The following is a 22383-nucleotide window of genomic DNA, read 5'->3' on the forward strand; positions in this document are numbered from 1 at the left end:
GTGAACTTCGCCCCTACCGCGCCCTTGCCGCCGCCGGCGGCTGCGCGGAGCTGCGCCGTGGCCGCCCGCCCCAGTGCGCGGGGCAGGGTCTCGGATCCCGTGCGGTCCTGACCCGGCCCGGCCCGAGCGCAGCCACTGCCCCGGCGCTGTCCGGCCCGCGGTGCTGAAGGCGGCGGCGCGGCGGGCTGGGCGGGGCGGCCCGCAGGTGGCGGTGCCTCGCGGCCCCCCCGTGCCCGGCCGGCTCCCCGCCCCCCGCGCGCCCTGCCGTTGCCACCGTTCCCATCCCCGCTGCCGTTTCCATTCCCTTCACGTCCGCCGCACTCGCTCCGCTGCTCCGCGATGGCCAGCACCTTCGCCCGAGCTCTCTCTTCCCGCCGCTCCGCCGGCCTCCTGGCTATGGTGGGCGCCGGCTCCCTCGCCGCCGGCTTCCTGCTCGCCCGGGACACGGTCAGCGCGGGCGACCGGCAGCGGCGGCGCTACCCGCCCAGGTACCGAGCGCGGGCGATGGGGTCACAGGTGCGGGGGGCGGCAGGCGGGGGCCGATCCCTGCGGCAACAGCAACGAGGCGGACGTGGGGCTGCCCCCGAGCTCCGGCCGGGTCAGGATGTTCCGGGGCTGCGGGACGGACGGGGTCGGCTGGACGGACCCTGCTCATCCTCGGGCGGGGATGATCGGGACGCTCACGAACCGAGCCCTCCCGACACCGGGGCTACGGGCGGCGGCGGGGACTCGGCCGTATTGGACGGAGCCTCCCCACTACGACCAGCCAGCGGCGCCGCGGGCACCGCCGTCCCCGTGGCCAAGGCACTGGCGACGCCGAGATGGGGCCTCCGCGCCCCGCCCGGCCTCCCGGGGGTCCTCGCGACTTCCACTGCCGCGCCGGAGCTGGGCTGGGCCCTCCCCGCCGGCCGGGATGCCCCGGGGCCTCTCCACCGGACCCGCAGTGACCGGGGTCCGGTCGAGACCTTTAGCCGGCGGCCAGTGCCCCTCCGGCGGCGGGCCGGGTGGGGAGCCCCGGGACTGTCGGCGGCACTGGGTGAGCGCGGAACACCGGGACAAGCTGCTGCGCTACCAGGCCGAAACAGGAGGGGGACGATCGTCTGTCAGCGGGTCTGGGGTCTGAGGGGATGTTCGGAGTTCCGGGGAGGACAGACCAAGGCGGCAGTGTGCGGGTTGTACCCCCGTGACAGGCGGTGCAGTGGGGACACTCCCCAGGCTCGGCTCGACCGTCGCGGGAGCCAAGGGACACTTGCCAATGTCCTGGTGGGAACAGGACGGCGCAAAAGCTTAATTTTATTCCCCTGGCAAAATACCCAGTGCTTGGTCTGCGAGAGCCGGTGTCGGAGCGGGGACAGAGGCTCCGGGGCAGCCCTAGGCTGGCGGCCGCTCCTGGCTCAGCCCCATCTGGCTGCACCGGGCTCGCCGGGTGCCTACCCTCGGGACAGGGGCTGTGCTGAGGGGTAGGAGAAGTTCTCTGGCAGGGCCTTGCTCTGCCAACCCAGGGAGAGCTGGGGGAGTCTGGGGTGCTGAGCACGTAGGATCCAGCCTGCAGCCAAATCTGGGGGATGAAGATGAGCCCTGAGGTGTGCCATTGGTACCCTTGGTGGTGGACATGGAGCCAAGAAGGGCCAGGCAGGCACATGCACAGCCATGGCCTGGCTTAGGGGTGCTTCTGGGGTAATGCTGGTTCTGCAAGAGCTGCTGGCCCCGTTTACACAACCTGCACCTGATCCTTTAAGCCAAATAAATACCAAGGCAGAGCCGTGCTAAGGTTCAAGCTCCAGCCCAGGAGGTTTTGTGTTGCTCCCCTTTGAACTGCTCTTTGCCAGGGATCTGGCAAAAGACTGCCTGGCCTTGTGGAGTGTGTAGGGTCAAGGCACAAGATGGGGGACTGGAGGCAAGAGCTGCCTGTGTTCCATAAGGAATGGGTAGGACAGGGACAGGGCTGAGAGAGGGATGTAGTTGCCACCAGCCAGTCCTTCCACCTTGCTTGGCACCATCTGCTTGGGTTGGTACAGCTCATGTGCAGGTCAGGGAAGCGAGGAGCCGTTTTTCCTCCCCATTCCGGTGCTGGCAGAGACTGCGCACAGCGACGGAGTGGAGTGGAGAAGGAAGCAGCACGTTCCTGCTCCAAGCACATGCGGCTGCTGTGGTCCCTGCACCAAACAGCGTGGGTGAGAGCGGTGCGGGGCTGCATTGCAGGCTGAGAGCAGAGAGCTAACTGCCAGAGCTGGTGCCAGCGGCTCAGATCTGCTGAAACGAGGGGACAGTGATGGAGCAAGTTCAAAGAGTGATGGAGGCTGGATCTTACTGTTTGTTCACCTCCCAAGAGGGCTGTAATTTCAAGCCTTCTGCATAACTGCAGAGCCACAGATCGGATCTTCACTGTGAGGGGAAAAACACTGGAGCTGTGGGAGCTGCTGACTGGCCTGAGAAGGGCAGGCACTCTGCCACCTCTTGCTCCTGTACTGCTGGGAGAGCTGACCTGTCCCCGCTAAACCAGGACACGGAAGTGTCCCCTTGCACACACAGAACACCGGCTGTGTCCTCCTGGCAAGGGGCAGGGACTCAGCTGGCCGTGCTGTAAAGGCAGCTGGGGAAGGGTGGGGAACAGCAGCAGGGCAGAACGCTGGTGCTGGAAATTGGGCTGGGGGAGTAGCCAGGAACCATCTGTGGGAAGGTCTGGAGGAGGAAACAAAACCGAAGCAGGGGATGTGGCTGAGAAGCTATAAAATGAGCTTCCAGGGCAGGGGCTTTGTTCGGCTGGCAGTGGTTTTGTGGCAGTGCTGACACGCTTGCAAAGAGCCCAGAGAGAGCCGCGGGAGTGAGTGGCATAGTCCCGCTCTGCGCGGAGGGAGTCTTTAAACGACGGAGCCATTGGCAGCGCTTCACACTGCTGCACAGCAAACGGACACGCTGGAGGTCACGGGCACGCCCCCCCCGCCCCCTCCGCCAGAAGGACGTAGGCATGGATGTGCCCGTTTCCAGGAGGGTCCCTCACGTTCGGAGAGTCACCTGGGGCTCCCCGTCAAAGCGCCTCCACGCGAAGCCAAAACCCCTTCCTCTCTTGCGTCAGCAAGCCGCATGTTCCGCTGCCTGCAGCCGTGCCAGCCCCGACTCCCCACCACCGCTGCCACGCAGGGTCCCACACACACACCCGCGCAGACGGTGACGCCAGGAAGGGCACCAGAGGCTGCGGGATTAGCGGTGAAGAGCCAGGGAGAGGTGCAAAGGGCTGCCGCTCTCGGAGAGGTGCCCAGACAGCAGACGGACTACTAATACCTGCTGAGCACCTGGAAGGTCTTGTTCCGGGTAAGGTAGACACAAGGGCAGAGCGGGCAGGTGCTGCAGGCGGCTGCACCCCAGGGTCAGGCAATGCATGGGATAACACGGGTGAGAGCAAACCACCCGAGTCACACTCCAGGTAGATGCCCAGCTTTCACTGAAGACACTTTCAGCCTTTGCTGCCGCTGGGGACCCCACCTGATCACTAGGTGCTATGACCTGAAAAACAAAATTTGGTGCTGAAAAGGTCAGAATTTTAAATCCAGCATTGAGGACCAAACCCAAGGGGCCAAAGCAGCCCAAGTCAGGCCAAGAGTGGTGTCACCTTTATATTTGTGGCATATACCTGGGTACCCAGGGAAGTGTGGTAAGAATGTGGTGCCTACTGTACAAGCCCTCCTGTGCCAGCCCCAGGATGCAGCTCAGGGTGCAGGGACAGACAGTTTGCTTTGCAGTTCTACGGGCACTGCCTGCGAGCACATCACTTTGTGTTCAGTACCTCCATACCTACACTGCCCTCCTGATCCTGGCACCATTCGGCTTAGTTTGGGTGAGCTAGGAAGGCTGAGGAGAGATTCCGCAGATCTACCAGCTGTAATCCAGGGATGTCCTGGGGAGGGTGCCTTCAGACCAGGAGCTAAATCAGCACTGCAGCAGGCACAGACCCTGTGGGCAGGATTGGAGTTCCAGAGTTCTGGACTTTTTAACACTTCAGTGAAGGTATGGATTGCTCATAGCAGACAGCATGCTTAAACCTACATCAGCCTTCTGCTTCCTGGAAGACAAACTGCTTCCTTCAGCCTTTGCTGGCTCTCTGGATAAGTCTTCTGCCTCCAGGGTGGAAAGCACAGCAAGCTGCCATCCTGACATACCAGGAAACACCAGCCATGCTGGGGGCATTGGAGGAACTTGTCCAAGTGCCCTGTTCTGTTCCATAAATGCTTTTCACAAAAGGTCTGTCTCCTGGGGTCAGCAGCCAGTGTGGGAGGCTGGGGCAGACTGTGTCCCCTATACAAGTCAGCATCTCAGCACAGCACAGATATGTGTGTGGGCTGGGGTAGCAGCCTCAGTGCCTGCTGCCTGGGACCAGTTCCTGCCTGGAGCACATGCCTTCAGGTCCTTGCTGGGTCTGCCAGTGCTTCCCAAAGCAGAGCAGACAATGTGAGCCCTACTTCCCTTTCTCTCGACACAGCGCAGGAAGCCACCAGCAGTGGCCAAGCTGTAGGCGAAGGGCCAACGCAGATTCCTTGGCCTGCAGACACAGGGCGGAGGCGGCAGCAGCTCTGCATTGCAGCACGGGCCAGACACCCTGTGTGGAACACAGCCCAGAAGCAGAACCTGAGCACCAGCAGGGTGCCAGGACTCCCTTGCTGCTGCTCCTATGCCTGCAGTAGCCCCAACACCTCTTCTCCCACATGGAGCTCCCATCCAAAGCTGTGCCTCTGTCAAGGCAGTGCCCCTCCAGAGAGAGCAGACAGGTGTTTCCAGGGCTGTGGGACTCCCTCGGCCACAAGCCAGGTCTTTTGGGCTGACAAAGGTCAGTCCTGTCTCATTGAGGCAAGCAGAGGCACCACCTTCCAGCAGGAAGGATTTGGCCAAAGCAGCACAGCCGGAGTCTTGCCCTGCCAATCCCCCCATCAGCACAGAACAAGCACAAAGCCTGGCTAAAGTGGGAATGAGGTCAGCGGTTGGCCTCCCGCTAAGCTGATTAGGGGAAAGCATCCCCCTAATACAATAAACTGCGCCGGAGTGCTGCCGTTCCCACCAGCTGCAGATCAGGGTCAGCCGGTCTCCTGCCCTGCGGCGTCGGGGGCGAGGGGACAGGGGTCAGGATGCCCAGCAGGGGCCAGATACACCAGAGCCCCTGTGCCCTGCATCCCCCCTCACTGCACAGGCAGACCCCAGTGCACGGTAGGAGGGTTGATGTGAGTAGCCGCCCTCTGTTTGGGCTGTGCTTGGAGCAGCCCCTAGGAGGAGGAGGGCAGGGAGTCTCCTCCTCCATGGCCCAGTTGCCCTGGTAGGTCAGTGCACAGACTTCTGCCAGCTGCCTGTGCCCCAGTGCAGGGCTGGGGCTGACGTGGCCCAGAAAGCTCTCCCAGTGCTGGGGCCCTGGTATGTGCTTGATAAGGAGCCGCACCCTCTGCACCAGTAGAGATTTGCCCGTGGACTCTTGTGCCTGTGGCAATGGCTGTCCCTAGGCTCAGGTTTCTCTTTGCCCTTGCTTTGTGATCCCCATAGCTGCCTTCCTGCTCCTGGCTGGCCTTGGTTGCTGTACACAAGCAGAGCAGTCTTACTTCCCTCCCCAGAGCTCACCCCTCACCATGCTTGCCCTGAGCATCTCTGGGGCAAGGGTCAATCACCCCAAAGCACTCATTGATCTCTCCTTCCACAGCGCTGAGTATCCCGACCTGCGGAAGCACAACAACTGCATGGCCAGCAACTTGACACCAGCCCTCTATGCCAAGCTGTGTGACAAAGCAACCCCAAATGGCTGGACCCTGGACCAGTGCATCCAGACAGGTGTTGACAACCCTGGGCACCCTTTTATCAAGACAGTGGGCATAGTGGCTGGTGATGAAGAGACCTACGAGGTGTGTACCTGCTGGAGTACTGTTGTGTTCTGGGATGCCTGCAGCAGGCAGTCTGGTACCTGCAGTACCTCTAGCAGGCTGGGATGTTACTGCTCACCTCCTCCTGCCAAACCTGGGCAGCTGGAGAGGCCCATTGACCAGCATCAGCATAGAATCGTGGAATCATTAAGACTGGAAAAGACCTTTAAGCTCATGGAGTCCAGCTGTTAGCCTTGCATTGACAGGTCACCACAGCTTTTAAACCATGAGTGGGGATTCTACCACTGCCCTGGGCAGCCTAGGCCAGGCATTGACAACTGTGACAGGGAAAAAATTGTTCCTCATGTTGAACCTAAGCCTCCCCTCGGGCAACTTGAGGCTATTTGATCTTGTCCTGTCCCTTGTTGCTCGGGAAAAGATACTGACCCCCACCTGGCTCCAATCTCCTTTCAGGGACTTGTAGAGAGCCAGAAAGTCTCCCCTCAGCCTCTTTCTCTCCAGACTAAACAAGCGCAGGTCCCTCAGCTGCTCTTACCAAGACTTGTGCTCTAGATCCTTCACCAGTTTTGTTGCACTTGTCCTTCTTAAAGTGAGGGGCTCAGAACTGAACCCAGTCTAGGACACAGAGCTCTTTCAGAACAGTTGTTCTAGAGCCCTGTAAGCCCTTCCTCCTCCTTGTCCCCAAGCCCCACTTGCTGGGCACAATTTTCCCCAGGGATTGCAGTTGCATTGCAGCATTTCCAGCCACCCTCTGCAGCCCCACTGCTACCATGTCCCTCATGCTGGCAGCAGGACTACGCCAAGCATGTCAGGGGCTTCATGGGGCACTGGGTCTGCAGAGGTGCTCATTGTCCTGCTTCCTTCCAGGTGTTTGCCGACTTGTTTGACCCTGTGATTCAGGAGCGACATAACGGGTACAACCCCCGCACCATGAAGCACGTCACAGACCTGGATGCCTCCAAGGTGTGGAGTTGGGCAGCAGTGCTGGACTCAGGGACCCTTCCCGGACCTCAGGTGACAGTGCTCTGCCAGGACTAGTACCACCCGGTAACCAGCTCCTGTCTGTTGCAGATTAAGTTCGGCCACTTTGATGAGCGCTATGTGCTCTCGTCCCGCGTCCGGACCGGGCGCAGCATCCGCGGGCTGAGCCTCCCGCCAGCCTGCACCCGCGCTGAGCGGCGGGAGGTGGAAAAGGTGACGGTGGACGCACTGAGTGGCCTCTCAGGGGACCTGGCGGGACGCTACTACCGCCTCAGCGAGATGACAGAGAAGGAGCAGCAGCAGCTCATTGATGTGAGTCAACACAGCTCCTGGCCAGCCCCCCTGGGTGCCCACAGAGCAAGGCTCCTTCTCTGGCACTGCCTCTCCAGGAGGCTGTGTCCTCTTTTCCCTGTCCTGCTGCCCTGTGGGACCAGGACCTGCTTCCCCACCGAGGCTGCCTCAGAGTGCTGTTCAGGCCTTCCAAGCCATGGGAGGATAGAGCTTGCTGGACACAGCCCCATCAATTCATTGCCCCTCCAGCTCTCACCCCACATCCCTGTCCATGCCCAGGGGAAGGTTTGCTTGTGGCATGCAGCTGGTGCCCCACTAGCTCCTGGTGCATGGTAGGTTGTGCCTCAGCACCCTCCTGTCTCCCTGTCCAGGAGGGAAGGACCCATGTCCACAGGTGGGGACAGCACATGAGCTTGCCCTGCTTGGGACAGCCATGGGGCATTACCTGCATGGCAGGCTAGGACCAAGGAATGGGATGCTCTGGCACCAGCCACGCAGCCCCGTCAAGCCCACAGACTGTGTTTCCCTCCAGGACCACTTCCTCTTTGACAAGCCTGTGTCCCCACTTCTGACGGCAGCAGGAATGGCCCGGGACTGGCCCGACGCCCGAGGGATCTGGTGAGGATCTGCCCCAACACAGGGCAGTCAGCAGGGCCGAGGGGCAGGGGTTGCTGCCACTCCATCTGTCTGCCCCAGCCCTGCCATCTGCATGCTGTATGCTCATCATAGTTCAGACTCCAGCACCTCTGGGTTCTGCTCACCCTAGGCTCCAAGACCTGACCTGAGTGCCTCTTATGTGCTACAGGCTGCAGCCTGCAAACCCACAGCATCCTTCAAAGCAGTGGAGCTTCAGAGCCAGCCCCTGCTGTGTATCCTGCCCACTGTCACCACCCTACAACACCTTGCACTGCTGGCCACCACAACCCTGTCCCTTGCCTTCTGCTTCCCAGGCTATCCCAGCACTCCTCTGGCTAACTCCACCTTCCCCCAAACTTGTCCACTATTGCACCTCACTGTTCCCTCCCAGCACCCCTGCACACCACGCAACACCCCATGCAGCTGGAGTGTGACAGCTGGCACACATGCTTGTCCGTGCCAGCACAGCACAGACAGCCCTAGCTGCCTTCCAAACCCAGCATCCCAATGCACACCCCGTGCCTCGCAGCCCCTTCCCACTCCCGTATGCTGCAGGAGCCCTGCTCCTGTCCATAGTCCAGGCAGGATTGCCACCACACTGGCACCATGCTACTCCTTCCCAACAGTGCTTGTTTGCACCCATAGCACTGGTGCCAGCACCCACTGCCTTCAGCAGTGCATAAGGAGAACCCTGGCCAGTCTCCAGAATGTCTTCTGGCTGCCTGCCTTGCTGCTAGGCTGTGCTCAGGCATTGTGCTCCTAGCCATGGGCACAGGTGGAGCAGCAACTGCAGGGCAGCACTGGCACTATGTTAACAGAGACAGAAGGGGCATGGCTGGGGCTGCCATGGCTGTCTGGGTGGCATGAGGTCTCTGCTGTCCACCAACACAGACCAAACACTGCCCTGTCCCTAGGCACAACAATGAGAAGACCTTCCTGATCTGGATCAATGAGGAAGACCACACACGGGTCATCTCCATGGAGAAGGGTGGCAACATGAAGCGTGTCTTTGAGCGGTTCTGTCGGGGCCTGAAAGAGGTGAGTGCCCAGCAGCCCTGATGTGACAGCCCTGTGGCCAAACAGACAGCAGCATACAGGGCCACCGTAGGGCTAGTCCTCTGCTTTCAACCATGTCTGGGCAGTACTGAGTGGTAGTGAGCAGGGCTGCATGCCCTGAGCTGGGCACCCCATGCACAGGGGCTGAACAGCAGCTGATGCCTCTGCTGCAGGTGGAGCGGCTGATCCAGGAGCGAGGCTGGGAGTTCATGTGGAACGAGCGGCTGGGCTACATCCTGACCTGCCCCTCCAACCTGGGCACGGGACTGCGAGCAGGCGTCCACATCAAGCTGCCACTGCTCAGCAAGGTATCACCATGGCTGGTTTGTGGGGAACCAGGCCAGGGCTGTGGTGGGTCCCAGCTGCAAGGGCATAGGGAGTCCAGCTGGGAGTCCAGGGCTGCACGTTGCCTAGGTTGCTCCTGGGAAGCACATAGTCCAGCCCTGACCTGCATCCACACCTGGAGAGTCCAGTATCTGTGTCTGCTTGGGACAGGGCTCCCTGCAGGAATCATGAGCCCACTGGACAGGGCCCTGAGGGTGGTGGAAGGGCTCCAGAGCCCCAGCTCCCTTGTTGATAATCCCATTGAGCGTCGATGTCTTCTCTGGACACCAGGACAGCCGCTTCCCTAAGATCCTGGAGAACCTCCGGCTACAGAAGCGTGGGACAGGTGGTGTGGACACTGCAGCTACTGGCAATGTCTTTGACATTTCCAATCTGGACCGGCTGGGCAAGTCAGAGGTAGGCAGCAGGCAGAGCTGCTTTTGGGGAGGGACGTTCCAGAGCACATGTGCCCAGAGCAACCAAACCATTCTGGGGCTGTGTGCTGGCACCAGTACTGGGTGCCAGGTTGGTAGTGCCTACCTGACCTTGCTAGAATGGCTCCTAAGGACAGCCCCAAGTCATGATGTGTGTGCTCCTGGTGCAGGTGGAGCTGGTGCAGCTGGTGATAGACGGTGTGAACTACCTGATTGACTGCGAGCGGCGGCTAGAGAAGGGGCAGGACATCCGCATCCCCTCCCCAGTGCCGCAGTTCCGGCAATGAGCTGGACCAAGGTAGCTCCGGCACTGCAGGACTCAGCTGCCCCCATAGCTTACGTGATCTCTGTGCCCAGCATGTCGCCGCATCCCGTTACCCGCAATGTGCCAGGCCAGATCCCATAAACGTGTGCTGCTGTAACCCTGGCTTTGTCTTCTTACCTCAGCACCCTGTGCCCCTGCAGAGGCACCCACCCAGGTCAGGATTTCCCACTCCTGCCCTGAGCAGCAATCCCTGGGATCACCCTGAACCACCGCTGCCCTGAAGAAGGGTTCAAGGGAGTGTTGGGGCTGCCTTGGTCTGAGGGGCTATAAGGGACTGTGTGTGGGTTGGGAGCTGGAGCTGGGAGGCATCTTGCTGCCACCAGTGACTGGGACTACCAAGGCCAAGCAGGAAGCAGAGCTCACTCTTTGTGCCCATAACCAGTTTATTGCTCACAGAAAGCAGTGGGGCAGGGTTGGGGAGAGCCAAGGTAAAGCCAGACATGGGGCCTCAATCCAATCCTGCCGGAGGAGGCAGCACTGTCAGAGCTCTGGTGCCAGCCCTAGGGGCATGTCGTGGAGGGGCTCCTGTCCTGCTGCTGCCCAGGGCCCTCACAGTGTGCAGAAGTGCAGCCCAGCACACACAGACAAGCACACATATGTACATGTACACACATGTGCTCTTCTGGGCAGGGACCAGTTCAGGACCTGGGTTTAGAGGAGTGGGTGGCAGCAAGGAGGTCTCATCTGGGTGGACGTGGGATGGAACATGGCCGGGAGGACATGGCCATGGCTAGGGAGGCAATAGGGCCAAACCCACAGCACCCAAGCCCTCCTGGCATCATGGGGTACCTGTGCTGAGCCTGGAGGTGCAAAGCTGAGAGAAGAGATGACCAAGCAGAGAAGCCATGAGCAAAAGGCAGTTTGAGTGGACATAGAAGCCACCCTGCTGCACACACCCTGGCCATCACAGGCAGCCTCTGCCTCATGCTGGGTACTGTCCGGTCCTGGTGCTGGGCACTGCCAAGCCACCAGTACTGGAGAGGGTGACAGTAGTGGCTTGGGCACTGAAGAGGGTGTGCAGCTGAGCTGGGCCAAACATCACCCCTAAGAAAAAGGCAGCTGGCCATGGCTGAGCCCAGTGATCACTTTCAGCTCAATCAGGACACATCCCACCTCCATGTCTCAGTATGACAGGAACTCACTGCAAACTTGTATGCTGGGACAGCAGCAATGGCTGGCAAAGTGAGCGCCCAAGCTTTGCTTGAGGAGCAGGATAAAGACGATGATGTTGGAGAACTCAGCTGGGGCACAGACACCAGTCTCAGGACGTTCTCCCTGGGCACAGGCAGAAGTGACTGCAGGGAATGGTCCCATCCCAACCCTCACTTGCTAGCATCCTGAGTTGGCTGAAGATTTCAGGGCCCCAGACAGTGGCCAGGCTAAACACTGTGCTGGAGGTCAGGCAGGAAGCCAGTGCCTCTGCTTGCTACTCTCTACTCTGTACAGTGCAGGTTCAGCGAGTCCAGAAATGGGCATTGTGAGACAGCCAAGCACTGGGCACAGCACTGCTGCTTGCACCAAAGAAGTGGGGCATGCCCACTTCTCTCCTTCCAGTCCCTATCCAGGCGTTGCTGGGCAGTCCCAGCACAGTCCCTCAGAGATGGACCCCAAGGCCAGCACAGGCCTCCACAAGCAGCATTCCCATGCCCATTCCCAAGACTACCAAATCCCACCAAGGACAACCTCCCACCCCCAGTGCCACTTGCTGTTCATCCCATCCTGCCTCATGAGCGGGGCACCCAGGACGACCGATTGCCCATCTATCCCACCCTCTTTCGCCCTGTCCCGCCGGAACATCCAGCACGGTGTCACGTCCCGTGTCGTCTCGCTTGCCCTCGGGACCAGCCGCAGTCGCCATGCTGCACGCCCGGTCTGTGCCCCGGTCCGGCGGCCCGACTCACCAGAGTAACTGCGGCAACGTCTCTGCAGGTGAGCGGTGCCGTCAAGCGGGGCACTGGGCCGGCGCCGTAGCTCAGTGCCCGTCGCTCACGGGATCCCCGGCGCCCGCACCGCAACAGCGTCAAGCAGCCCCTGGCGCCCTGCTCCGGAGGGGCCCGCACGGCCCCAGCTCGCCAGCAGCTCACAGCGCGGCTGAGCCGCCGGTGAGCGGGTGCCCACCGGGGCTGCCCCGCAGCGGGAGCAGCAGCTGTACTGATCGCCACCCATCGCCCACCACCTCCCGCTCTTGCCGGGCAGGGCACGCCTGGCTGCACGGTATGGTCCCAGCAGCTCCTCGTCCCGGCCGGCCACGCCCGTGGGACCTGTGACCCTCACCCTGGGGTACGGGGCCGCAGGCAGCGATGGCAGACCGCAAACCCTTGGGACCCTCCAGTCACCACCCGAGATTCCCACTCACGTCTGCACAGCTGGCGGGACACAAGCCTGCCGTGGCGGAACCCGGCCTCTGGCCCCGAGCTGTGCGGGAAGCTGGATCTCACCGCCCGGGACTCTGTCCCGGGAACGACGCCCACTCCCGCACTGGGGGCAGGGGCAGAGCACAGAAGCGGTCCCGACAGCAGCCTGCGCCGGCCGCCTGCGAGAGCCGCTCCCACGTACAGACGCCCCCGCAGCCCTGGCTGTGCCGGAGCGGGCTGCAGCGCCCCCTGCTGGCTCCGGTGCCAGGCAGGCCAGACTAAGGGGAGCCACGGCCGCGGGGCTCTGCGGCTCATGAGACCCTTTACTGGCGTCTTTTGTCCGCAGCTCGTCTTAACGACAGCGGAACCTTCCTCCAGGCTCAACAGCTTTGTAACTTCTAACTCTTGACGCTGCCTGCGCTACCGGGGTCTTAGTCAGGCCAAACTCAGGCCAAGAGACCTGCTTGTGTCTACAGGGGGAACGGGAGAGTGTCATGCGGCGTGTTCTGCTCAAGGCCGGGCTGTTACCCCACTCCCGGAGTTCTCGCATGGGATACGCCTCCCGGTTCCCGCTGACCAGAGCCAGCAGGTTCGCGCTCGGCAACGGAACAGAGCCAGACACTGCGGTGGGGCATCAGACAAGGCGTCGGGAGGAAGCCCTAGACCACGCCGCGGCTCGGAGACAAAGGCGAGCCGTAAGCCCTGCCCGGCCCAGCGTAGCCCCAAAAGCCCGCGCCGCTGCCGCCCCGCTGCCGCCCCGCTGCGGCCCCGGGCGGGAGGGGCGGGGTCGCTGCAGCCGGCCCCACCCAGTATCCCCGGCAGTCCATTGGCCAGAGCCGGCGTGATGCGCGGCTCAGTGCCCAACGGGGAGCTGCCACACGGCAGATCCGGCTGGAGGGGTGGGACATCCGGCCTGCGGCCCCCGGCGCCTCTTCAGCCGCCGCTGCTGCCGAGGAGGGATCCCCGTGCCGCCATGTCCGCGCACCGACCGCGGCCGACTGCGCTTCTGCTGCTGCTCCCGCTCCTTGCCGCCGCCGCCCGTGCCTCTGATGTGGTGGAGCTCAGCGATGCCGACTTCGAGAGTGGCCTAGCTGAGCGCCCGGGGCTGGTTCTGGTGGAATTCTTCGCGCCCTGGTGAGGGGTGGCCCTAGGCGGTCGGGAGCGGTGGGACCGGGCCCTGTGCGGCTGCTGGAGGGCGGAGGGCCCGGGGAAGGGCTGGGGCGGGGGCGAACCGAGGTCTTCCGGAGAGGCCTAACACCGCCGTCTTCCCAGGTGCGGGCACTGCAAGCGGCTGGCGCCGGAGTACGAGTCGGCAGCGACCAGGCTGAAGGGGATCGTGCCGCTGGTGAAGGTGAGGACCCTCCGCGCAGCCCCTCCCGGGCGGCACTGCCCGGCGGCGGTTCGCCAGCGGAGGGGATCACACAGAGGCCCTCCACGCCGACCGTGCGCGCCTCGGGCCTGGCCGGGGCGCCTGGGGGCTCTAGCGGCGTCTGTCTGTGAAGACTGAGACCCCAGGGCGCGATCTGGAGGCAAAGCCTGCGCGGCTGCTGCCACGCATTTGGCGTGCAGGCTATAAAATGGGTGTGGAAAAAAGGTTTGCCCCATTGGGAGAAAAAAGCCTTCACTGAGCTGTGTACTGTGGGGTTAGCCTTGTACTGTGCTTGGTGGTGGTGTCCCTTAACTTAGGGAGCAAGGGTTGTTGGCCAAAGCTTTTTTTTTTCTGTTGCTAGAAAGCCTGTGTGGTTTTGCTAAATCTGGGCCTTCCTCTTTCCTTGTGGGAAGTGATATGGGCTCAACACTCTGGCTTCCATGCCAGCTGAGCTCAGCCTGTGTTCTTCAGGTATTGTAGGAACTTCAGCACCGATGAGATGTTGAGAACAGTTGATCTCTGTTCATCCTGTCATTCATTACAAGACTCTGCCCTTTCTAGTGACTTTTTTGTGTGCGTGATCTGGCCAAACCTGTAACTAACGTTTCCAGTGTTCCCTCAGTCCTTAGACTCATGCTGCCTCCTTCCTTAGCCTTGATTCCCTGCCTTGGAGGCTCTACCACTTTGGATGCTTTGTGGTGGCCTATTTTACTTTATGTGAAAGCAATTCATCCCTGGTTAAAGATGCAAGAAGATTTCAGACCCTGTAGACCTTGCATGTGATAGTGTGAGAAACAGCAAAGCTGCTTTCTGTTGTGGCTTTGAGTAGCTGGGTGGCTGAGTGTCAGCATTTCCCTCCCTTTAGGTTGACTGTACAGCAAACTCAAATACCTGTAACAAGTACGGAGTCAGTGGATATCCCACCTTAAAGATTTTCCGAGATGGAGAAGAGGCAGGAACCTATGATGGGCCCAGGACAGCAGGTGAGAGCTCGTCAGCAAGCATCTGGCTCACCAAAATGGTGCTGTCAGGCAGATCCATGTGTAATGGACTCACGTCAGGGATGCTTCAGAGTGATACAGAGAAGGTTCCCACCCACACACACTGCTTTTGCCTGTTCCGGTGCTCTGAATGTTTATTATTCCTTAAGCACCTCTTCTAAAGGTGAAGGTTTCCATATTATCTCTAGCTCCTAGTGGTGCCCTCGATGGGCAGTGTCTGGAAAATGCTGAGAAGTGAAGTTTCTGATGTGTCTCTTCAATTTACATTGTGTTTGTTGGATGTGAGAGGTGTATGAATCCTGCAGAAACAACTTCTGCTTTGAAAGTGTCTTGTAAAACTTTCTGTTGATCCCTTTAACTGTTCCACTTTTGTTTTAAGATGGGATTGTCAGCCACCTCAAGAAACAGGCAGGACCTGCTTCGGTGGCTCTCAGTTCTGCGGCTGAGTTTGAGAAGTTCATCAGTGATAAAGATGCTTCTGTAGTGGGTGAGTAGATTCAGTACAGCATGGGAACAGGCTCTGGGGGGTGTGCTGGGGGTGTGCTGTGGAAAGGTGAGAAGCAGCCTCACAGGCTGGAACAAGAGAAACTCCATCTGGACATGAAGTTTTTTGATTATGAGAGTGATAAAGTCCTGGAATGTGTGCCCAGAGTATTTCAAAACAGCCAGATTTGGACAAAGCTCTGAGCAACCTGACCTGAACTGGAGCTGGTCCTGCTTTGAGTAGGAGCTTGGACTTGCTGACCTCTGGGGATTCCTTCCAACTGTTCCTTCTTTTTTTTTTCCCCTGTGATTCTTCAGCTATCAGACCTGGCACCACAGTGGGTCTTTTGTAAAGCTCTTTGCTCTTTTGGCTGGCTGACAACATTTGGGTTGCTAGAAAGTGCATTTGAGTGCCATCTCATGACACGAGTAGGCTGTCAGTGTTGACCACACTTTACAAGTGACAGTGGCAGCTCAGGTGCCATCTTGTAGATGTCACTGGGTGAGTGCTCATCAGCATTCCCAAACTTGTTTGATTAAGTTCTGTTGGTAGTTGTTATCACTGCTGATGTCTCATGGTTACAAACACCTTCATGCTCGAGGAAGGATGCCTTAGTGCCCAGAGGCCACCTGCTTCTTGGCTGTGTGACTGAGACAGGTGGACTCTTGAGTAACCTGCTGGTGGAAGGGCTCCAATAAAAACAGGAGAGAAGCTCTGAAAGGTGAAGGCCTGAACATGGCCTGCAAGACCTAATCCAGCGGTGATCTTCCAGTGCATTGTAAAAAGACACAATGAGGGCTGCATGGTGGCTGCTGCTGGGTTGGTTTGGGGTCACCATCTGCCTCTCTGCTGCAGGCTTCTTTAGAGATGCATCCAGTGATGCTTATTCAGAATTCATGAAAGCTGCCAACAACCTGAGAGACAACTACCGCTTTGCACACACCAGCGAGGACCAGTTGGTGCAGAAGTATGAGGAGGATGGAGAGTAAGTGACTTAGCACTGCCTCTTGTTATTGAGGCAGCTGTAACAAACTCATGGACTCCAGTGGTTAACTGGACTCACTTTCTGCACGTAGCTTAAGCTCTTGCTTCTTCCCCAGCTGCTATCTCTCTTTCGTCTTCTGGAATCATGATGGAAAGGTACAAAGGGTTAATATCTGCCTCTGGGTGGGAAATATCTCAGCAGAGGCATTTTATTTCCCCATTGCTGCTTGTGGTGGGCTTTTGTATCTCATAGTCTGTCTGAATAATGGAGGTGCATCTGGCAGGTAGATCTAATGCAGGAATGCCACCACCACCAAGAAACTGGGCAGTCACACTGAAGCTATGAGCAAGGAGTGTGGGTGATCACTGGGGGGTCCTAGCTGCTGTCCTTGGACGCCAAGGGGTACTTCTGTCTAACTCCCAATACCTGATTCCCCTCAGGGGTATAATCCTATTCCGTCCTTCACGCCTGACTAACAAGTTTGAGGACAGCTCCATCAAGTACTCAGAAGACAAGATCACCAGTGGAAAGATCAAGAAGTTCATTCAGGAGAACATGTGAGTCATTCCTCACCAGGGCGTGTAGTAGACTGACTCCAGCTGCCTTTAGCCCTAATACTGGGTTTCTCCACCTGGTGCTGCTGCAGTGCTTCCTGCACAGTGTGCAGAAGAGCCATCTTGGCCACAATGCCTCCTGTGAGGACCATCCTCCTGGAAGTCCCAGCACGGCTGTTGCCACTTACTGTCCCTGCTGTAATGACCACATTTCTGTTAGAAAACACAACTTCCTGAGTAATATGCCAGCTTTAGCCTCATTTAGGTCAGATGTAGTCCCTGCTATTATGGTAATGATGGATCAGGTGGCATGCAGCTGGGCCGGGTCCTTGGGTCCTACTGATTTCTGGCATTGAGCAGCAGGAGAGTGCTGCATTAAGCCTGTTGTGGGCTGCAAAGCTGATGCTGCTGATTATCTGTTTTGTTGGTAGATTTGGTATCTGCCCACACATGACTGAAGACAACAAAGACTTGATCCAGGGGAAGGACTTGCTGGTGGCATACTATGATGTGGACTACGAGAAGAACGCAAAGGGATCCAACTACTGGCGCAACAGGTACGGGCGGCAGGGTCCATCAGCTCCTCACTCCTGTGTCACTGCTGCTTGTAGCTCTGGTGACAGTTTCTCCTCTTGTTCCTGTGTGAGGCTCTTCTCTCCCAGAAATCTTCCAGATGAGTTTGTAATTGGAACTGTTGAGGTGGCTGTAGAGTTCAAAGCATACACCCCACTTGCTAGCTCACCTGCTTGCTTTTAAATCCCAAGTCCTTAGACCTTGAAAAAAAATTCCTTACTGGTGCTGTGTGGGATTCTCAGTGAATGAGATCCTGGTGGTCCTGCTGGTGGTTGTGAATGAGTGGAGGATGAAAACACACCACACTTACCCAGACTCATTAACAGGCATAAGCTTACTCCTGTGCTTGTCGACGCTATTGTTGTAGGACTTGGCTATGCAGGACACATCCCACCACTGAATACCTTGTTCTTTCAACTCGAAGGGTGTTCTGTAGTGTGGAAGAAAATGTTCAATGGAATCATGGTTTGTGGTGGTGTTTTTTTTTTCCCCTCAGAGTAATGATGATTGCAAAGAAGTTCTTAGACGCTGGCCACAAACTGTCTTTTGCTGTTGCTAGTCGAAAAACCTTTAGCCATGAGCTTTCAGAGTTTGGTCTGGACAGCAGTGTGGGTGAGGCTCCAGTTGTTGCCATCAGAACTGCCAAAGGAGACAAATACGTCATGCAGGAGGAATTCTCGTGAGTTCTTAAACTTGGCAAAGTTACCTCTTGCTTGGGGGACTTTAGTTTGGGGTCTGTGACTATTTCATGCTTCCTTAGCTTGGAGGAAACAGGAAAGCTGGGTGTTCCAGCTAGAATGAAAGGATTGCTGAGTCAAAGTCTCCTCCCCTGGGGTTTTCCGACTCTGTGGATAGCCTACAGTGCCTCCTGTTAACTGAATTCTCTGTACAAAGTGTCTGGTTAGGAACTGAGGTGCATTAAAGGGCAGAGGAGACAGTTTCTTGAGAAAAAACTTCAGGCTTCTGGAAAGCCTAGACCCTACGATGGGGTGTGCAGCCAGCCTCCTGTCAAAACTCAAGGACCTCTTTGCCCTTGAGGCCTTCTAGGCCAGCCTCAGGCTGTTGCACTCAGAGGTGCAGGTGCCATCTGTTCTGTGGGTGGAAGGAGCTTAAATCAGCCTTGAAATTTTTTCTCTCTCATCCTGTGTGGTGATGGCTCTAAACTGTCCCTTACAGCCGTGATGGAAAGGCCCTGGAGAGATTTCTGCAAGATTACTTTGATGGAAACTTGAAGAAATACCTGAAATCAGAGCCTGTCCCTGAAAGCAACGATGGCCCTGTGAAGGTGAGTACTGCAGCAGCTCCTGACAGGAGTCTAGGAACACTGCAGCAGCTTCTTACCTCACACCAGCATCTCGTGCTGCTGGATGGCATCTTGAGAAGCCTTTGCTGTGAAGAAGAATCCACTCCCTTGTGTTGCAGTTTTATGAGCCAGGGGAGAAGTGCAATTTGCAGTTTGGATTCTCGTTTGTTAACCTGTAGTAACTCAAGCCCACAGTGATGTGCTCCAGCAGGGCAGCTCACCCAGGTGTATAGGGATGCAGACCTACTCTGGCCTCTGCTTCTTCATGACATGGCCCTGAACTGGCCACAACTCCGCTGTTTCTCATCTCCTACCTTTCATCCCTTCCAGTAAATTCTGCCCTGAGTGGAGGTGTTGGGTGGCTGCTGGGATTAAAAGTTAGTGATTTTTGTCCTCCTCCTGTGAGGATAACAGATCCAAGCCTCACTCTCATGTGGCAGTGGAACCTATGACAGTTTGTTTTTTTTACCTGCAAGTGGAGGATGTCACAGCTCAGTGAAGTATTTGGTCAGCATGGAGGTGGGAGGGCAGTGTGGTGCATGGGACAGCCTCACTGCTGTCTGCAAACTAACCAATGTGATCTAATATTGCCAGGTGGTGGTTGCTGAAAACTTTGATGAAATTGTTAATGCAGAAGACAAAGATGTCCTTATAGAGTTTTACGCACCCTGGTGTGGCCACTGCAAGAATCTGGAGCCCAAATACAAGGAGCTGGGGGAGAAGGTAGGTCCCTGGGACTCTGGCAAATGCAAACTAGTGTTTTGCAGTGCTAAACAGTCCTGTCCAGCCTTCTTGATAACAGGGCATAATAGTGCCTTGTGAGGACCATGGGTTTTGGCACCTCCTGTAGGTGTAGAAGATAAGTTGGCAGCATCTGGGGCATGGTAGCAACCATGCTGGCAGGGTTAGCTTTTGCCTTTCACTGCAGCATATAAATATTCTCTGGGCTGGGCTCAACTGCCAGAGTTCTTTTTTGGTTTTTGTTTTGTTTTTCTCTCTGCATGATTCTAATCTCATTTGGTAACAGGTGACACTGCCCTGCCTACTTCCACAAGTGGGGTACATAAAGTGTTCTCTCGGCTCTGAGCAGCCTTCTGCTCTTTGGCTGCCAGGTGCCTTTATTCGTGAGCACTGCCTGCCCTCACAGCTGGCTTCCTGAGGTGGAAGGTGAGCAGGTGCTCGGGGGTCAGCATTGTCCAGAAGTGACAGCAGACCTGAGAGCGTGTGCTGCAGACAGCTGGCTGAGAAGGGACTAAGGGACTTTGTTCCCTGTGCCCTAGTGCAGCAGAAGCAAGCTGCTCACTTTTTTGAGCATGCCATGTGCACTGTTCTCTGACATTACTGTCTTGAGTGTATTGGTTGGTGAATTTTTGGTGGTAACTGCCATGGGTTGGTAACCCATAAGCTCTTTCTACCCACAGCTCAGTAAAGACCCCAATATCATCATTGCCAAAATGGATGCTACAGCCAATGATGTGCCTTCCCCATATGAAGTCAGAGGGTAGGTCCTGCTGCTGTTACACCACTGTGGCCTTGCTGGATATCACTGACCAGCAGCCACAACAAAGAGTGTCTCATGGAGAGGGTGGGAGTGGGTTCTTGGTGTGGGATTGTTGGGCATTTGCTTAGTGTGAAGCAATTGAGTGTGAAAGCAAAGGATGCTCATCTCTACCTTGCTTCTTGGGGATTCTGGTGTCCTGGCCACATATGGAGGTCTGTCCTGCTGCTCTTGGATCTGCTGTGATCCTCTTCTTGGCAGTGTGAAAATGATGCTGGATTTGCTTGTCTGAAAACAGTTGCTCTCAGCTAATGCTGTGGTCATGGCTGGGCTTTTGGAGGCCACACCTGCTGGCTGGAGAGCTGCTGCAGCTCTCACTGTGTTAGACTGAGAGGATGTAGAGTGTGAGACCCTTCAGTGAGGGCCAGGCTGCTGGTCTGGAAGAAAACCACCTGAGGAGCTCAGAGGTCTCCCTTCTCTCCATAGCTTCCCCACCATCTATTTTGCTCCAGCTGGCAAGAAGCAGAGTCCAAAGAAGTACGAGGTGAGTGTTTTGCTGCTTTGCAAGGAAATGAAGCAGCATCCAGGTGTCCACCTGGTGCTGATGCTCTGGAACTGCAGCACAGCCCAGTTTCCTGCGAACTTGGCTGATGGTACCTGTGGCACATTCTGCCCAGTGCTGCAGACCCAGGGCAGAGCTGCACTTGTAGCTGTTCTGGTCTCCTGCCTGTCTCTCCACCCCTGCATCAAGGGGAAGTTCACATGGGTACAGGCATCACTTCACTGTCTGTGCTTTCTGCAGGGTGGCAGAGAAGTGAGTGACTTCATCAGCTACTTGAAGCGGGAGGCCACCAACACTCCTGTGCTGCAGGAGGAGGATAAAACCAAGAAATCCAAGAAGAAGGTGAAGGAGGATTTGTAAAGCACCCACTTGCCATCTTGTCAGGATGAGCTCTGTGTGAATTGGGGAAGCACTGGGCAGACTGGGGGCAGTTCTGGGTTGTGGAGAGCCAGTGGCCATGTGGGCCCAGGGGACCCAGCTGCTGTGTCTAGTTCTGTTTAATTTCCTGCCGTCTCTTAGCTGCACTGTTGTGGGGCTCCCCAGATCGGTTTGTTTTGTGGTTTGGGAGGGGGTGGAGGGTAGGGTTATTTTCTAATTTTTTTTGTACATTTGGAAAAGTGAAACAATAAAATGACCCCCTTAAGACCAAGGTTCCATGTCCTGAGAGATCTGTCAGACCTTACACCAAGATCCTGCTCTTCACAAGCAGCAGTTCCCAGCTGCAAGTTGTTTCCTTGGATGAGCCTCTGGAATTCTGTTCCTAAGCATGAAGATCAGCCTTGAGCTGGGCTGAGCCTCTCCAGCTCAGGAGTCCTTTCAGAGCAGCAGCTGTCCTGGTGGGTTGTGCTTTAGGTGCGTGAAGCCTAGGGCCTCTGGTAACAAATGTATTTGCTGCCCATGTGCTGCCTCTGATTCAGGAGTGTGTGGGACCTGATGTGGCTGCTGGAGCTCTACCAGTGAAGCAGATGGAGCACCCTGGTGTGGGGTATCCACAGTATGCAAACTGATAAAGCAGTTCCTGCAAAGCCAAGTGGGTGGGGGAGTGCTGCTACCAGCATGCTGGGCTAGTACTAGAGGAGTCCCCACAGCCAGCAGGCTCGTCTGTGGCTTGGCTGGCACAATTCAGAGCAGTTATTTGTGAGGTCATTGCCTCAGTAGGTGGGAAGTAGGCTGTTTACTGTGGTTTTCTCTTCCGGATGGGGAGAACTGTGCCACAGTGAGATGGTGTGGGCCATGAACAACTGTCAGCTGCAGTGCTGACTCTTATTGGCCTAGGATCTGCTGACTGGAAGGGTCAGAAGCAGGACGGTGCAGGAGCAGAGATGAGCTGTAGTCTTGGCTCTGCACTTCCTGGCTGCCTGTGAGTGGAAGTGAGGAGCAGCAGGCTTTGAGGCTGTGCTCCAGCAGTTGCCATGGCAAGAGCTGCTTCTCGCTTTCTCTGTGCATTCCTCCCCCGCCACTCTGCAGGCTGTGGTGTTACTTATTGCTGCTGGAATCATCCAGCTAGAGCAGATCATACAAGGCTTAGCCCATGGTTCTCCACTTTCAGCAGCTATGCAGTACAGGAATTTCCTCCCGAGGTGCATCAGTATCTGAAAGTACAACTACCTCCCGCTTCTGCTGCTGGCTGCAGAGACTCTGGGCCCCAGATCAGACATCGCAGCACTTTGGCAAGGGCTCTGTGTGTGACGAAGGGTCCTTGCACCTCTGGTCGGCAGGACCCTGGTAGATGGCTGCAGACATCAGACTAGTGCAAGGAACAGGGGAATGCAACAGGCTCTGCCGCTAACTACCTTCT

The 22383-nt window shown here is 57.3% G+C and overlaps 2 protein-coding genes across 2 annotated transcripts; both read left to right on the forward strand.

The window, feature by feature from the left end:
- The first annotated feature begins 214 nt into the window (after positions 1–214).
- On the forward strand, positions 215–9999 carry CKMT1A (creatine kinase, mitochondrial 1A). The gene is made up of 9 exons (XM_064157759.1): positions 215–488; positions 5678–5876; positions 6723–6818; positions 6927–7148; positions 7660–7745; positions 8678–8801; positions 8993–9127; positions 9435–9560; positions 9748–9999. Exons 1-9 carry the CDS (start codon positions 340–342, stop codon positions 9862–9864), a joined length of 1254 nt encoding a protein of 417 aa, XP_064013829.1. The 5' UTR covers positions 215–339; the 3' UTR covers positions 9865–9999.
- Positions 10000–13064: 3065 nt separating this feature from the next.
- Positions 13065–21234, forward strand: PDIA3 (protein disulfide isomerase family A member 3). Its single transcript, XM_064157752.1, has 13 exons — positions 13065–13390; positions 13529–13607; positions 14491–14608; positions 15006–15113; positions 15966–16095; positions 16536–16652; positions 17081–17206; positions 17719–17901; positions 18399–18507; positions 19120–19248; positions 19947–20026; positions 20510–20567; positions 20826–21234. The coding sequence occupies exons 1-13, from the start codon at positions 13101–13103 to the stop codon at positions 20943–20945; spliced, it is 1647 nt and encodes a 548-aa protein (XP_064013822.1). The 5' UTR covers positions 13065–13100; the 3' UTR covers positions 20946–21234.
- The last annotated feature ends 1149 nt before the right edge of the window (positions 21235–22383 follow it).

Source organism: Pogoniulus pusillus, chromosome 17 (genome assembly GCF_015220805.1).
Source record: "Pogoniulus pusillus isolate bPogPus1 chromosome 17, bPogPus1.pri, whole genome shotgun sequence".
Classification (NCBI taxonomy): Eukaryota; Metazoa; Chordata; class Aves; order Piciformes; family Lybiidae; genus Pogoniulus; species Pogoniulus pusillus.